Source organism: Engystomops pustulosus, chromosome 7 (genome assembly GCF_040894005.1).
Source record: "Engystomops pustulosus chromosome 7, aEngPut4.maternal, whole genome shotgun sequence".
NCBI lineage: Eukaryota > Metazoa > Chordata > Amphibia > Anura > Leptodactylidae > Engystomops > Engystomops pustulosus.
Window position 1 is genome coordinate 49,375,429 of NC_092417.1, and position 17,076 is coordinate 49,392,504.

Sequence of the window (17,076 nt, forward strand, 5' to 3'; positions counted from 1 at the left end):
GTTGTTTTCATGGCTTCCATGTTAACTTTGTCGCCACCCTGCTGTGTAATCCACAAAATATACTGGCAAACTTTTATCATGTACCGATATTATTTGAGCGCTTCTTGCTCACCTCCTTTGGTTCCTCTCTGCCACCCATTGGTTTGAAGCCTGAGTCCATTTAGGGTATGTCGCCATGCCACTCTCTAGCCTGCTGCCGCTGCCTCTGCATGCCGTCCCCTATAGTGTCAGGGTCAATTATTGGATGTTTTAGATGCTATCTAGCTTCATTCTGTCACTCTGTCATGGCCATGCTGTTACCCATAATTTTGGCATAATGGTGCGATTAAGCAGCCTCAGAGGCATCCATGCATGCTGCCCCTGCTGTTTCCTGTCCATTTCCGTGGTGTTTCCATCCTTTTCTGAGGTTCCCAGGTGTTTGGCCAAGCTTCCCTGTGCAGAGCCTTGGTCCCCTTGAAAAATGCTCGAGTCTCCCATTGACTTCAATGGGGTTCGTTATTCGAGACGAGCACTCGAGCATCGGGAAAAGTTTGTCTCGAATAACGAGTACCCGAGCATTTTAGTGCTCGCTCATCTCTGATCAAGAAGCGGAAGCCTCTTGATGTATCCCGCTGCGAATATGCTGCGGCGGGGCACGAGCGCAAGCGTATGATAAATGTCTCCCATAATGTCTGGATTTAGGAGTAAGTGTCCCTGGTTTATGATACTTGATTTTGATGGTATATTTCCTTTAACTAAATGAATGTATTACACCAAAACTATATTTGCATTACATATCCATCTGTGATGTATGATTTGTAGTGCAATATATATATATATGCCGGAGGGTTTTTACACATTTTAAGCCTATGTAGAATTAAGGGAACATTCTTATCTCCAAAGGACAATCTAATTCAGATATATAATGGAAGCTTTCATGCAGAAAAAGTGTATGGCTGGGTTCACATTGAGTTCCAAAATGCAATGCAAATCAGATTATCAGTTTACACTATGTTTACATTGCGGTCAGTAAACGTGATGTAAACGCAGTGTTGGTAGACCGCCTGATTGCATCTGCAGTCTTTGCATTGCATTTCCAAATGCAGTGTGTATGGATTGAGAACACCAAGCGTGTCACCGGCCTAAACTGCATTTTGAAGCACAATTCAGAGGCTGTGGGGCTTTGGCTAATCGCAGATGGGTCTTGCAAAACAAACGGCCCAGATTTATAAAGCTTACTGCGCCAGCTAAAGAGAATGTGCAACCCTATTTTGCATCTATTTTATTAGATTTCTGCAACAGTTTTGTGTTGTGACTGCACTACTTCAACCACGGCACAAAATGTGCCGACAGAAGGGGCGTTCCAGTGCACAGTGTGTACCGTTCGGAAGTCCAACATAATTGTGGCACAGGCCCGTCAAAATGAGTGCACCAAAAATAAAATGGTGAACTTATTTTGGCGCAGTCAGCACTGTGAATTGTTTCCAATACATCATCATCATTCCAATTCATCATCAGGCGCATCCCCGCTGGACAGGAGGGAAAACGGCACTTTTGCAGTTTGCCCTTCTATTAATAAATCTTGGCCATTGTGTTTATCATTGGAACGTATTAGGACAAGACCCAAAGCCTCTAAATTGCATTGCAAAGCGCCGTTCAAACGATTCATGTGAACGTAGCATCAGGGAGCTGATGGAAACAGAAGGGATTCCATTTACTACCAAAAGTACAAAGAAAACACAAAAAGGAGAAAGGAGAACAAGGGAGTTTCTTATCTGGACTGAAAACAAACCAACAATTATACAGCATTATATAAGGAACACAGGAAGACAGTATATGCAGTACAGTACTGTGTGTGGCATTATAAGTGGGCAACATAATATTATAATATATATATGAGGTCACTATATAAGGCAGTGGGGGCATTCCTATGGCACAGGTGGCACTCAGAACCCTCTCTGTGGGCATCCATGCCATCACCCCTGGATACATTTCGTCAGACAGGCTTGAATGCCTCAACCTGCAGCCCCAGACAGCTCAGGACGCACCATTTCAAAGCTAAGCGACACACACTAGACTATTTGGCAATGCTGGAGGATCAAGTAGATGTTGTTATTGAGGATTCTGGATTGAAGTTACAATAATCAGAATTTCTCTTCCTACTTTAAAATTCCTACTTTTCACTCCATTGGTGTCCTCAGGATGCCGATACAATTAAAAGCTGTAACAGTTACTGCGAAAATTGTGTTAAAATGGTAAAGTGGAATTTGGTTGTAGTTTGGACACCAAAACCTCTAAAAGGTTCTCCATCAATGATATAAGGGGTAGTTATTTACATTAGGAGGACAATTGGGGGGGCAACAATGTATATATGGGCAATGGAAAGAAGCACTAGTTAAATGGGGGCAGCACACAGGGGCGTATTCATTTTAGTATTTTTAAATACTATATATTATATATATAATAAGGTTTGGGAAATATAGTTATCACTGTATGGTAGTAATATAGGTATTGCTCAGTTGGGGCCAACTCAGATGGGTTTTGCCCCTCCTGTGCTGAACCCCTAGCTACGCCTCTGGCTCAATGGCATAATGCCTGCAGACAGGACACAATCTGCTAACCTCCTTGTTTAATAACATGATGCTGCCAGCAGATAGGACACGATGTACAATCTATTCAACTCCTCCTCTTATGTTAAATGCTGCCTAAAGATAGAATTCTATGTACAATCTTCTCAGTTCTGCTGTTCTATAACATATGTCACACAGATGTACAATCTACTCAACTCCTCCTACTTTATAACAGTTTAGTTTACACAATTGTGAGTTATAGGTAATTTATGCAGCCATCTTTTTCCATTACAGTTATCTGACATATGGACAGATATGTATTGATATATTTTATGTATTTTACACTATCGATTGTTGCATTAAATCTGTACAACAAAGGTTCTTTGTTTTTAGCACCAAAAAAAACTGCAGTAAAATGCAGCATCCAAAGCTAACAAGTAAATAATCCAGCATATAGAACCAGCGCAGGAATACATTCATAAAAGTTTTTACATTTCAAGTGGCCAAGCTATAGCCTAAGGTTAGAAAAAAAAAATAATTTTTACCTCTACAAAGGCACATGATTCTGGTCCTGGTATCCTGGTTATGTGTCAATTTCAATGAGAGGCATGTCCATGGAGGCCAGCAAATTACTTAGCTGGCGCATGCACAATGCACTCATGTCATCACTCCTACCCAGTGGGGGTCATTTACTAAGGGCCCGATTCGCGTTTTCCCGATGTGTTACCCGAATATTTCCGATTTGCGCCGATTGTACCTGAATTGCCCCGGGATTTTGGCGCACGCGATCGTATTGTGGCGCATTGGCACCGGCATGCACGCGACGGAAATCGGGGGGCGTGGCCGAACAAAAACCCGACGGATTCGGAAAAACCGCCGCATTTAAAAAAGGAAATTGTGTCGCGGAGCTTGCACTCACCTTCATCCAGGATAGGATCGTGAACTTCAGTGCATTTCAGGGAACTTCAGCGCAGCAGCGCCACCTGGTGGACGTCGGAGGAACTGCCTTGATGAATCCCGGCCGGACCCGAATCCAGAGCAGAGAACGCGTGGCTGGATTGCGAACGGACCGGGTAAGTAAATCTGCCCCAGTGTCTCCAAAAATAAGACCTACACTGAAAATAAGTTGTAATAATAACCCTAGGGTGATAATAATCCTAGCATGATTTTTCATCCTTTTCAGAACTGAAATATTAGTACCCTGATAATAAGCCCTAGTTAAAAAAGGGCTATATAATTCTTAGCCATAGCTAGAAGAAACACAGTTCTGGTGTCATTTTAAAGAGGAGAATTTCTATTTTAATATCACACAAAAATCTTGTCAGAGTTGGGGTGTCATTTTCACATACAGCTCCAACTACTGACTGTAACGGACTCCAGATTTGTTGTACCTAGATGCGCAATAATTATGCAAAATCGAAGGGGATATTTTCTTCTTTAAACAAAACTGTTAACAGGAATGTTATGCAGATTTTAAAAATAGATTTTTCAGCATTCTTAATCATTTCAGTAGTTTATATCAATTTAATTCACATTAGCTGGCTCCCTGCCAGCAGTATGTGGTAAGTCCCAGGGAAGGCAGATGCAGCCTGTGAGTGTCTGGCCGGGTGCGGGGTTGGGGGGGGGGGGTGTTCCATCCCCGGTGGGCCTCGACACCAGGTACTATGGCGGGGGCCTCCTTTCGGATCCATGGGACGCCCCTGCCAGTGCCTGAAATAGTACTTGACGCGGCCGGAAAGGCTGCTCGAGTACTATCACTGCAGCCAAAGTGTGACGCAGCCAGGTGCTTTCTGGTGCACTGTTACTTAGATGCGCGGCCATTTTATGACATCATCGCGTGGCCATATCATGACGTCATCGCGCATCTCTCCCCTTTTTTTTTCCTATTGACAAAAGAGGGGGGGGGGGTAATGTGTATGGGGAGGGCCCTAACTAGAATATGAAGGGGGGGGGGGAGTTTATGGGGGGGCCTAACTAGAATATGAAGGGGGGTTGTATGGAGGGGCCCAACTAGAATATGAAGTTGGGGAATGTGTATGGGGGCTTAACTAGAATATGAAGGGGGGTGGAAATGTGTATAGGCTAGAATATGAAGGTGGGGGAGATGTGTATGGGGGGGTCTAAGTAGAATATGAAGGGGAGTGGAAATGTGTATGGGGGCCTCACTAGAATATGAAGAGGGGGGGGGGGATTTATATGGGGGGCGGCTAGCTAGAATATGAAGGGGGGATGTATATGGTGGGGCCTAACTAGAATATGAAGGGGGGGAATGTGTATGGGGGGCCTAACTAGTATTTGAAAGGAGGGATGTGTATGGGGGGGCCTCACTAGAATATGAAGGGGGGGGGGAATGTGTATGGGGGCTTAAATATAATATGAAGGGGTGGGGGAAATGCGTATGGGGGCCTAACTAGAATATGAAGGGCTAGGGAATGTGTATGGGGGGCCTAACTAGAATATGAAGAGGGGGGGGATTTATATGGGGGGGCTAGCTAGAATATGAAGGGGGGATTTATATGGTGGGGCCTAACTAGAATATGAAGGGGGGGGAATGTGTATGGGGGGCCTAACTAGTATTTGAAGGGAGGGATGTGTATGGGGGGGCCTCACTAAAATATGAAGAGGGGAAATGTGTATGGGGGGCTTAAATATAATATGAAGGGGTGGGGGAAATGCGTATGGGGGCCTAACTAGAATATGAAGGGGTAGGGAATGTGTATGGGGGGCCTAACTAGAATATGAAGGGGGGGATGTGTATGGAGGCCTAAATTGAATATGAAGAGAGGGATGTGCAACATCCCCCACCGGGCCTAGCCTTTTCTTGGGGCCTGGAGACAGCCGGGGCCCGGAGTACCGGAGTGGCTGGCGATTGCGGCCTAGGCACACTAGTGTCACGGTGCTTGGTATGGGGACCGGAGGGCTGTCCTACAGCCTGGCAGGTCTCCAGCAGGTGGTGTGTGCAAGAAAGGATGAGGGAGAGGCTGCTATTGCGGTGTGGTGAATAGGGTGCCCGTGATGGTGACAGCCGTTGTAGCAGGGACCAGACGGAGGCAGACGTTGAACAAAAATAACTTACAGTTCTTTATTGGAACCGACAGGAACAGTAGCAACGTGCCTTGACAAATGGTAGAATGCTGGGACTGCAGTTGGAGAGGGAATCACAGGAATGGATCATCAGCCTGGATGCAATGGCAGGCTGGGAGATAGCTGTGTCCTAGTAGGATGCTTCAGCTTGTCCTGGGTTGCTTCAGATATCACCCTTAAAGGTAGGATGATACCCCTTTCTGTCACTAACTAGCTCCTCAAAGCTGCTCAGGCAGTGAACAGAGCTCTGACTGCTCTGGTCTGTCTTCCTGTCTAACTAGACAAGGGTTTCTCTCTAGAACTTTTATTACTCCCACTGGTCAGGTGGTGGTTCCTCCTCCAATCGCATCCCAGCTTACAGATACAAGGTATAACACATGTGATTAGCTTACACATATTACATCACATTTAACAATTAACTCCTGCCATACCAGGCAGACTCTACCGCTGCAGTGTTGCCCTGTGTTATGTAGTGGCATGCTGTGGGGCTGATCAGACCCTACACAGGCTGCAAGCTACAAGGTGGGACGTATTCACAACAACCCCTCTGTCTTGCAGCGGCAGGGGTGTTGCAGATGTGTATGGGGGTCATAACTAGAATATGGAGGGGGGAATGTGTATGGGGGGGCCTAACTAGAAAATGAAGGATGCGGTGGCAATGTGTATGGGGGGGGGGGGGCTTAATAGAATATGGTGGGGGTGGCAATGTGTATGGGGGCCTTAATAGAATCTGGTGGGAGGTGGAAATGTACTAGTATAGTATTATTTATTAATTGGTACTGTATTATTTATTCAGGGACTGTAGTATAGTAATATATTTGGGGGTAACAATGTAATTTTTATATGCTGGGGGCAAAGAGGGGTTTCTTATGTAGATTCTTTAGAAGTACAGTGTTATCCAGGTGAGATTATACTGTAAGTAACTGTGGTATTTTTAGGGGCGAAGTGAGGGGTATTTGCTTCCCAGAGCTGAACAAATCTGCCAGAAAATTCTGCGAAGATTCTGGCCCTGAAGGAGAAGACATGTCACTTGTGAGGTACTAGACCCTACTTCTTCCTGTGTCAGATCACTATTATATTCACTGACTAACCTCCTAGTGTGAGACAGCTCTCAGCTTATGTACTGTTATATCTATAGGGTCAGAGAGCCAGGTGTGACTTGTCTATGTGGTGCGGGGACACAATAGTGGGGTTAATGTTTTGTGTAAAGGTTTTCCTTATTGGAAGGTTGGTGTACAGTGTGAACACTTACATCCCTAACCACAGCCCAGCCAGCAGCAGAAAGCCTGGGAAACCAGGGGTAAATCTTATACTATCCCTTACATTAATGCCCTGAGTTAACGTCACCCTTGCAGCCCCTGTACACAAACCAAGAGCCGAGCACTAGCAGAGAGGGAGGGAGAAAGGGCTTGGCTTATCCTTTATTTCACTGCCCCCACTAGTGATTAGAAATTCTCTTATCCCAGAATATTTCTATGTAGTAGTGGGTGGGCCCCCAAAATCTATTTCACTGGGGGGGGGGGGGGGCCCAGGTACCCCAATCGGACCCTGTGTCTATGTCTCTTTAGGCATTCTTCTTCTGCTCCACACCATCCACCTGCCTGCTTAACACACATGACAGGAAGTGGGGAGGGAGTTACATGAGTGTGGAGGATAGGAGACCAACACAGGCACACACAGGCTGCAGCTGCCCTCCCCGGGACTCACCACACACTGCTGGCAGGGAGCTGGGTAATATAAGACAAACTTTTAGTACTGAAATGATTCAGAATGATGTCTTTTTTTAAATTAGCATAGCAAAGTCTATTGGAACCTGTCACCAGCTGAAAATGACATTCTTAGGGACAGGTGTGTAACCTGTCAGCTGAAGTCAGCATGGAGAAGGAGTGAGTTGACAGATGCAATGCAGTACAGGCAGATACATAGGCAAGAGGTGCTCATATTAGGAAAGTGCCTTTTCTAGACATGTCAAATGCGAGCTTATAACTCTAAAGGCAATAGAGTCACAAGAAATTCTCAGTGGAATTCAGGATTTGAAGAGTTATCATCATGGTCCAAAAGATGATGAGATAATTATATTTTAGTAAATACTGTATTTGGGGGGGGGGGTTGTTCAAGAATAAATGTGGATTATTGTTTGTTGAAAATAATAAGACATCCTGTAAAATAAGCTCTAATCAATTTATCAGACCAATAAAATAATATAAAACCCTGTCTTATGTTTGGAAAAAAATGGGTAATATGACAGGACCAGAACCACTGGAGAGCTGGACCTAGAGGTGTGTATTTATTTTATATTATCTATTACACTAAACATACAATTCAAACAAATCCTCTTAAACACATAACAAAGGAAAATTTCAAGGAGCAAAACTTCCATAGCAGCCAATCATAGCCCAGTTAAGAAAAAATTAAAGCTGTGCAGTGATTGGTTGCTAGAGAGTTTCATAACTGTATATACTTAGTGGCTAAGGTCTCAAATTCATGACTCTTATATGGTTTAGTGTTATAGATCCATAATATGTCACTCAGTGACACTTATGGGCCTATTCTGATATATATAGAAATATTTTAATATAAAGTGCATTGACATATGCAGATACCACACAGCTGACCATGGATTTCCATTGGACGAATAGAGAGCTGTCATATGTAGGATCCCCTGTGATAATCAAATGTAATTTCCTCCTCTACAGTGTCCAAAATATACATCATTTAAGACAATCGTCAAATAAATACATTTTAAACTTTTTGTGCCACTTTTTCTTTTCGAAATTGTGGCCAGTTCTTTCTGTGAAAAAACAAGGCAAAAAAAAAAATTGGCAATTCAATGTACAATTTCAATTCCATTAATATCCATCTTAATATGTAGTAGTGAATAACAAGAGTTACTGCCCAATAGTGTTGACAAATGGTCTACTAGAAAAAAAAATCTTAATAATTCCAGTTCATTGCTACAATAACTCTCATAATCACAAATTTCTGTGAGTTGTGAGGTCATAAGAACACACATTCAGGGATTATAATGTCTAAGTACTATGTACTAGGAGCATCTAAAATTGACTACAATCCACTAGAGCAACTACTAAGACTTACTTTGTCTGTTTTTTAGATGAGTTGATCCAAGGTTAGCTGTGTGAAAAAAGAATTCCCATTTTGTTTTTTTCTGTTTATTAAAATGGTCAAAAAAATAAAAGAGTCACAAAAATGAACAAACAGTTATAGTCATAGCCTTGCACCATGGACATCGTTCTCAGATAACAAACATTCTTCACGATGGAGATGGTAAGATACTAGAGCAAGCAGCCACTTATTATTTCCACAATCCCAGGTGAAAGGTCAACACTATATAACACTGATTAATGTCTATGTTACATTTTATGAGATTTGTTTACATTATAAGATTTTATTTTACTGTTTAAAGGGGTTTTCCCATGAAGGAAAGTTAGGCCCTATCTACGGGATGGGGCCTAACATGCTGATCATTGGGGTCTCAGTGCTGATACCCCCACAGATCGCAAAAACGTCAGACCCCTCGTCGCTCCATCAAATTAATGGAGCAGACGACCGTACATTACGGTTCTGCTTCATTAATCTCAATGGAGCTGACGGAAATTGCCGAGCGCCGTGCTTAATGATCTCTATCAGCTCCATTAGCATAAGGATAGGGCCTAACTTTCCTTTATGGGAAAACCCCTTTAAGACTATATATTGACTACTTATAAACAAGTAGTGTTCTTCAACCGAGTTCTCTAGGAGACCTCATCCGTTCATGTATTAGAGGGTTATTCTCATCTCAGTCGTTCATGACCAAGATCCAGATTGGCCCTGTCTCCACCACTGTGAGGAGATGGGGAGATTTATCATTAAGATATCTTATTCCAATTTTGTGAAGTGGGTTAAGATGTCTGAATGTTTGGAGTGGATTGGAGTGGAGTCAAAAAGTTGCGACCAGTTCCTAAGTATTTCTTGCACCACTGGAGTCTAATTATGCCTAAAGTTTCAACTTTATGAAGTCACACTTATACAATAAATTTGTCTACCATATGTGGATTCCAATGATGAGTCTAGAATAAGTTGTCTGAAGTGAAAAGCATTAAGGTTCGTTGAGGACAAATAGAACAACCATATTGAGGACTCAAAAACACACATTCATTCATTCTACCTTGTAAAACCATCTGGTTAATGGGAGGGCAAGGAATCATTCTGAGTGCACGTGCTGGATACCAAACTAACTTCTTCCTCTTCCACACATTCACTAATGACACTTGGTTTCCATTTAATAAAGACCACTGATCGTGGTTTTGTGCCAATAGTGGGAGTGCCCCTGTATATGCCATGGTCAAAATTTACATCAGCATCTAAGGGATTAAGTACTTGTGGTCCTGGATGTTAAGAGATGGTGTCCCAAAGCTGAGTACTGTATTTTTAAGACAAAAAATCCTTCGATTTTCTCAGAAATCAAAGATGTGCTTTATAGTCCAGTGCGCCTTACATATGAACCCGTACATACAGAGAACAGCTGCCTTGAACTGTGCACAGGTCTGCCACCTGCTGGTCATTCATCCTTATAATCAGGTGCGCCTTATAATAGGGTGCGTCTTATATATGAACCTAGACGCTTTAGTAGGCATTTATTGATGGTGCAAAAACATAGGTTTTTTTTGGATCTTTTAACCTGTATCCTCCTTGCGCTGTTCTCTCCATTCATTTGTGAGTAAGGGTAATTTGATTGTTGTTATTTATTGATGGTGCGCCTTATAATTCGGTGCGCCTTATAGCCCAAAAAATACGGGTACACAGTTTGAGTCGGGAAAAAAACTGAAAAAGTTGTATGCCTCGACAGCCCACTTGTAACCACTGTGAGAGTGATGTTTGGGTGGTTACTAACAGGTTAACAAATTTTTGTGACTGAGTTTCTCTTTGTGTTTGCACACATCTTGTTTTCTGCCTTAACTAGGGAACCTGATTTTACATTTTGCTATGTCATCACGGTAAAAAAAACCATTAGCATGAACCACTCAAACCCAGGAGATGTCGAGCAAATATAATGAGTAAAAAGAGAACAAATACACCAGCCGTCTCGTGCCCTCTCTATTGTTTTATTCTACAGCTTCTTGCCATGTGCCTCATCAGATCAACCCTAAGCTTATCTACAAGACAGTGGCACAATGCATGCTCAGCACAAAGCTGACAATTCATGTAAAAGTCAGCACAATATACTTATTTTCCACACTCCAAGATGAACTAATGAATGGCTTTCAGAATATGGTATTTACATAGGGTTTCCGAGGATGCTATATAGGTCGTCATTACATATGACTTGCTATAAAATAACACAAAATTTATCAATGGTCAGTTCCAATAGCTATTATATGCTCAATTCTCTAATAACTTTGAAGAAACAGTTGAACAACTTGCAGAATCAAAGGATTTCTATGTGAGTCAAGTAGATGGAGCTGAGCCGCAATACCAGGCATAACCTATAAATAAGTGTTAATAAGACGCTGCTTCTAAAAGAGCTTTTTTATCTTCCCTCGGTGTGGGATTTATCAAGCCTTATATGTTTTCTAGTGTACAAGGTGTGAAAAAGTAAACATTTCCTAGTGTATGGCAAGGAAAGTGCATAATTTCCCCCTTTCACCAATTCCACTCAATGGGGCAGATTTACTTACCCGGCCCATTCGCGATCCAGCGGCGCGTTCTCTTCGGTGGATTTTTAAAGGTAGTTCCTCCAACGTCCACCAGGTGGCGCTGCTGCGCTGAAGAGCATCCGAACGCACTGGAATACACCGAGCCAGGCTGAGTGAAGGTAAGTGCAATTTTCGCGACACTTTTTTTTTTTTTAAATGTGGCGGTTTTTCCGAATCCGTCAGGTTTTCGTCCGGCCACGCCCCCCGATTTCCGTCGCGTGTATGCCGGCGCCGATGCGCCACAATCCGATCGCGTGCGCCAAAATCCCGGGGCAATTCAGGGAAAATTGGCGCAAATCGGAAATATTCGGGTAACACGTCGGGAAAGCGCAAATCGGGCCCTTAGTAAATGACTCCCTTTGTTTTGGAAATGTGGGAATGGAGGAGTGAGGTGAAGCGCAAATTTATCATAGCCCACCCCTGGGTCCTGGCACAGGATGTAGCTGAAATATATAATATACAGGCACACAGGCCAAAGCCTCTTAGTATATCCAACTTATCATGCAACAGTGGGAAGGAATTTTAGCCATGAATAAAAATGTATTGCACGTTCAAAACGCGTAGGTCTTTCCTCTCTTGTCCGGTAACCATGCAAGACTTGTAAATGTTTTCTTAAAGAAGATGGATCAATAAAGATGAATTGAAACAATGTTTTATCTGCACCTGGTGCGGGAAGCTAAGTTTTTTCATGGGAACATCAGGACTGACATACATTGAAACCAGTGAGCGACTCATAAGACAGCTATCCATAAGCCTAAGGAGCATAGAGTTTGAGTCAAGAAAGGTTAGTACTCTAGTGGCTCCAGCCCAGCCATGCATTACATGGTTGTCCAATAATCCTCTGCCTTTCCAGGTCACATAATCCCACCTCTTGGGATTATAGGGCCTGATCTGCATATTGGCAATTACCTTCAGGAGACAATGGGGCCCTTTTACTAATGGTCGCGGAATGCACTTTCATCTAACTTTCCTTCTTTTTTGGGATTTACACGGCTTTGACAGGTATTTAACATGTGTCTGCGCTGGCATTGTGGGGGCATTCCATCGGACGATCCGACTAGCGCAGAATTTAACTTTCAAATAGTGTCACAAGAGAATGCACTTACATGCACCACTAGAAAGATGGTTTACTCTGTCGGACCTGAGCGGGGAAGCAACATATTACGACAATCTTAGTGAGAATCACTTCTTGATGAAGTTTCAGGGCTTTAGACCTGATGATCGTGGTGGTCAGCACAGCACTGGTAATTATATTCAACTTAAGAACAAACCTATGAAACCTAGGGACCTTCTGTAACTAAAAGTGTGAGTCTAAGCAATAATTTTTTCACCAGGCTTCTTATGTACAAAATATATTCACTCTTGTATTCCTATTGATTACAGCATTCCAGATCATTACGTGTTATTATCTCGCAAGTAGTTCTCGCATCCGGAATAACATTAAATTTTAACTAGGTCCCTCTATTAGAGCTGTAAGCCTGTGCTAAGACTTTTTTTTTTTATTAATTTCCACTGTAAATGAACAGGTGAACAATAAAAATAAGAAACCAATTACTAAGTCCTGGCCCAGTGCTATGTAAGGTTATCAATTATTTATTGTGCCCCAGTTATATTTAGCTAGTATTTCTAGCCAAGCTTTCACAAGCATGGTCTTTGTTTGGTAGACTTTTTTTGGATAAAATTGCTTTCTACCATTGTAGTCATTAGGTACTTGATTGATCAGTTGGTAATTTATTGCAATAAAGAAGAAGGCAAATGGAAAACTGAATTTATCCTGATTCTCGAGAGATGCAATAATATAACTACCGTCACCACTACTTTTAATCTTCCATACAATGTTCTTATGAAATTCCTTGCTCAGCTTCTAGCATACCTGTTACTGCTCTGTTTGACTGACTATGTTGTTGCCTGACATCTGTACTGGCACCTCTTCTCCATTATTTGCCTGCTTATGAGATTGCTGTTAGGCCTGTGCCAGCTATGCGTCTTACTTCTTAGTTCATTTTCTGGTCCTCTGCCAGCTGCCCAAACACAAATTTCAATGCCAACTATGCACTGTTACTGCTGTGCTCACCTGCTGTTCAATGTGAGCTATATGACAACTGGACTGCCTACTATATTGCAATATATGTTATATGTCAGCAGACTTTGAGGGGCATTCATTATTTTTGGTGGTCAATTTTAGACATGTTTTGTATATAATGTGGTGCATGGCCTTAATGTATTGGGCACACTGCAAGAAGAACAAATGAGTATCAGAAATGTGAAACCACATTCATGAAGGGTGTAGACTTGCTTTTTCTTAGTCTAATTAATGTACCAAAAAAAATTCAGGAAACTAGAAGTGCAAGAAAAGTGTCTGGATTGAAGGGGTGCAACCACATTAAGTGACAAAAAAACTGTGAGTGTTGGAAAAGAAGCTAAATTGTGGTGCTGACACATCATAAATCCAGTGCAAATGTCGCAAGGCACAAAAAAGCCCACGGCGACAAAAAATGGGGCGAAGCCAATAATGAATGCCCATCTTTGTGATCTTACAGCACACAGCTCTACACCATAAGCCTTTAAGATAAACCAAATGCAGTAGAAAAGTTTAAGGCAACTCAGTTTTTTGATTCATGTTCGTGTAACAGTAGAGCAGAGGGTGTGATCCATATATGAGGTAAAATTAGCTAAAAATCTAGGGAGGTATCGGCTTCAGCGGTCACATCTGATGAACCACTTGTGACCACTGAGACCAGGACGTTTCTCGGTGAACACTGAAAGCAGGAAGTTTCTCGGTGGTGACCACTGAGACCAGGAAGTTCCTCGGTGGTGACCACTGAGACCAGGAAGTTTCTTGGTGACCACTGAGAGCAGAAAGTTCCTCGGTGGTGACCACTGAGAGCAGAAAGTTCCTCGGTGGTGACCACTGAGACCAGGAAGTTCCTCGGTGGTCACACCCATAATAAATGTGACTCCAGAAGCATCAGAGGCCAAAATATACCACTAGAGCTGCAGAGGGATTACATAGAGATAGGATGATATCTTACTAATTTACAACTGCACAATTGATTGGATTGGGTCATTCTTTGGATCCTTGGGGGGTTCTAATATGCAGTAGAAAAGTTTAAGGCAACTCAGTTTTTTGATTCATGTTTGTGTAACAGTAGAGCAGAGGGTGTGCTCCATATATGAGGTAAAATTAGCTAAAAATCTAGGGAGGTATCGGCTTCAGCGGTCACATCTGATGAACCACTTGTGACCACTGAGACCAGGACGTTTCTCGGTGAACTCTGAAAGCAGGAAGTTCCTCGGTGGTGACCACTGAGACCAGGAAGTTTCTTGGTGACCACTGAGAGCAGAAAGTTCCTCGGTGGTGACCACTGAGACCAGGAAGTTCCTCGGTGGTCACACCCATAATAAATGTGACTCCAGAAGCATCAGAGGCCAAAATATACCACTAGAGCTGCAGAGGGATTACATAGAGATAGGATGATATCTTACTAATTTACAACTGCACAATTGATTGGATTGGGTCATTCTTTGGATCCTTGGGGGGTTCTAATCCCTTTTTACATCAAGCTTACTATAACAAGATATTGGATGGCCATAGTCTATCTGTATAGAGCATATATTACATGCTCAGGGCGACTCTTTACAAAAAGACATATTTTTAGCATATCTGCATATCCTCATGTGAATTATCTGGAATATGACAATCGAGCATCATATCCATAAGGGGCTAAAGTATGTGAAATTTAGCCCATCAGCCCAGGACATCACAGTCAGAATTGCAGTAATCTATTTCTTATGTCTCCGTACCCTGTATGTATGCACTGGTATTTAGTGTTATATGTTGCTTTTTCACCAAGGTGTCAGTAAATAAGTTGCCATGAAATATGAACACAGTGATTTGGTACGAGTGAACAGCCGCACATGCAGTATACAGATGCTGCTTGAGACACACAAGACTAATGAGTAACAGAACAATTACCTCGTGTAGACTCATCTTCAATCGGCTGCTTGAATAACGTAATGTCTTTGAAAGTACAAAGGAATAAAACAACCTTGTCGTGTTCATTACTTATTGGAGCAATCTGCATATAAAACCAAACCGGCATCCCTGTAAAGACGGAATTAGAAACCATATGAGTCGATGACACAAGAACGATAAGAAAGGCAAATAATATAATATGTCATTAGAGAGTCTTATTTCTATGCATACTATAGCTACACGTTGTAATGCAGTAAATAGATCTTTTGGAGGATTGGGTAGACATCCTAGTTGCCTTTAAAGAGTAGTTTCCACCCTTGCTAGTTTTTGAGTGGACTTCAAACCAGATACATAGAAGAATTTGGCACCATTATTGAAGGAGATTTTGGGGGGTCTAACACTTGTCACCCGTATTTGGAGGTTTAGGACGAGAAGTGAAGCCTATTTACTCCTTTTTATGAACAGCACCATACATTTTATAGTGCCTGTGCTTAGTATTGCATCTCAGCCACATTCTCTTTAATGAGCTTTAGGAAGGATAAGTGACCAGGCATGTGAAGTTGAAGGCACTCATCACCTTTCAGCAACTAATTATTGGGAGTGCCAGGTGTTGGACCCGATGGATCTCATAAGAATAGGTCCTCAAGAAATGCATTTGCTTTCTTAACAACAGGACTCCTTTTAGGACTGAAACTGCCCAAGACATCAGAAGGGCATTGATACTTTTGGGTACAGGGTATGGCAATTGAAGTGTGCAATAATTTTCAGTGTGATTTAAGTTTGTTGCGGATTATGAAAGTCTCCCCATTCATGAAGGTGAAATAGAACTCCCTGGACCAGCTTTTTGTTGCTATTTTTTGTGCCACAAACCAGACAGAAAAATAGAAACATCAGAAAGGTGTCAGATTCACAAGCGGCGACACACTTTTGCGGCCAAAAAAACGGTGAGTTTCGGAAAACCACCATGTTTGTGGGGCTGGCACATTATAAATAAGGCACAAGGGGGGGAATTTTCTACCAGTTTTCCTTTTGAAAGTCGATAATAAATTCCCCCAGGTGTCTTATAAATGCTCAACACATTCCTTCCCGACGCCATCTGTTTCTCCTCATGATCAGCTGTTATTTCTAGGAAACTTATTCTCTGCTTAAAAAAAATGTTACTTTTACTAAATTTCACTAAATCTCGGAATAGTAATAATGGTGTGAATCAATGAGGCTCATTTACTAAAGGTCCGAATGCCGCACTTTTGTCGGGTTTCCCGATGATTTCCGTTTTGCGCTGAATTGCCACAGGATTTTGGCGCACACGATCGGAATTTGGCACTTTGGTGCCGTCTTGCATGTGACAGAAATCGAGGGGCGTGGCCGCCAGACAACCTGACGGATTTGGACAAACCGAGGAATTTAAAAAAGGATTTGTGTCTCAAGATCAGCACTTACATGCACCAGGAAGAAGCAGGTGAGCTCCGGCGGACTTCGGCGCAGCAGCGTCACATGCAGGAACTCGGACTCATGATGTTAGTGAGCCCGAATCCTCGTCGGACAACGCAACGCGGAAACGGGAAGGGACTGGGTAAGTAAATCTGCCCCAATGTATTCAGCTCCCATTCTACCGATATACGTATATAGACCTTACAGAACAATGGTCTGACTGCTGGGACCCATAGCATCACAAAAAAACAGAGTAACCCAACTCTTCTGTGTGATTGAAATAGTAGTGCACATACATCCACACTGCTTTATTCATTTCTATGGGTCTGAATAATGAAGTGGT

The 17,076-nt window shown here is 42.5% G+C and overlaps 1 protein-coding gene across 5 annotated transcripts in view; it reads right to left on the reverse strand.

Moving 5' to 3' along the window:
• KCNH5 (potassium voltage-gated channel subfamily H member 5) overlaps positions 1 to 17,076 on the reverse strand; it is a 259,762-nt gene that overhangs the window by 196,654 nt on the left and 46,032 nt on the right. For 3 of the 5 annotated variants that reach the window (XM_072115834.1, XM_072115833.1, XM_072115837.1), the window contains 2 exons: positions 15,303 to 15,431; positions 8,730 to 8,765 (listed from right to left, as the gene is read on the reverse strand). In XM_072115834.1, coding sequence (XP_071971935.1) covers positions 8,730 to 8,765; positions 15,303 to 15,431 — 165 coding nt within the window. The remainder of the gene's footprint in view (positions 1 to 8,729; positions 8,766 to 15,302; positions 15,432 to 17,076) is intronic. The other 2 variants (XM_072115836.1, XM_072115835.1) reach the window with 1 other exon arrangement.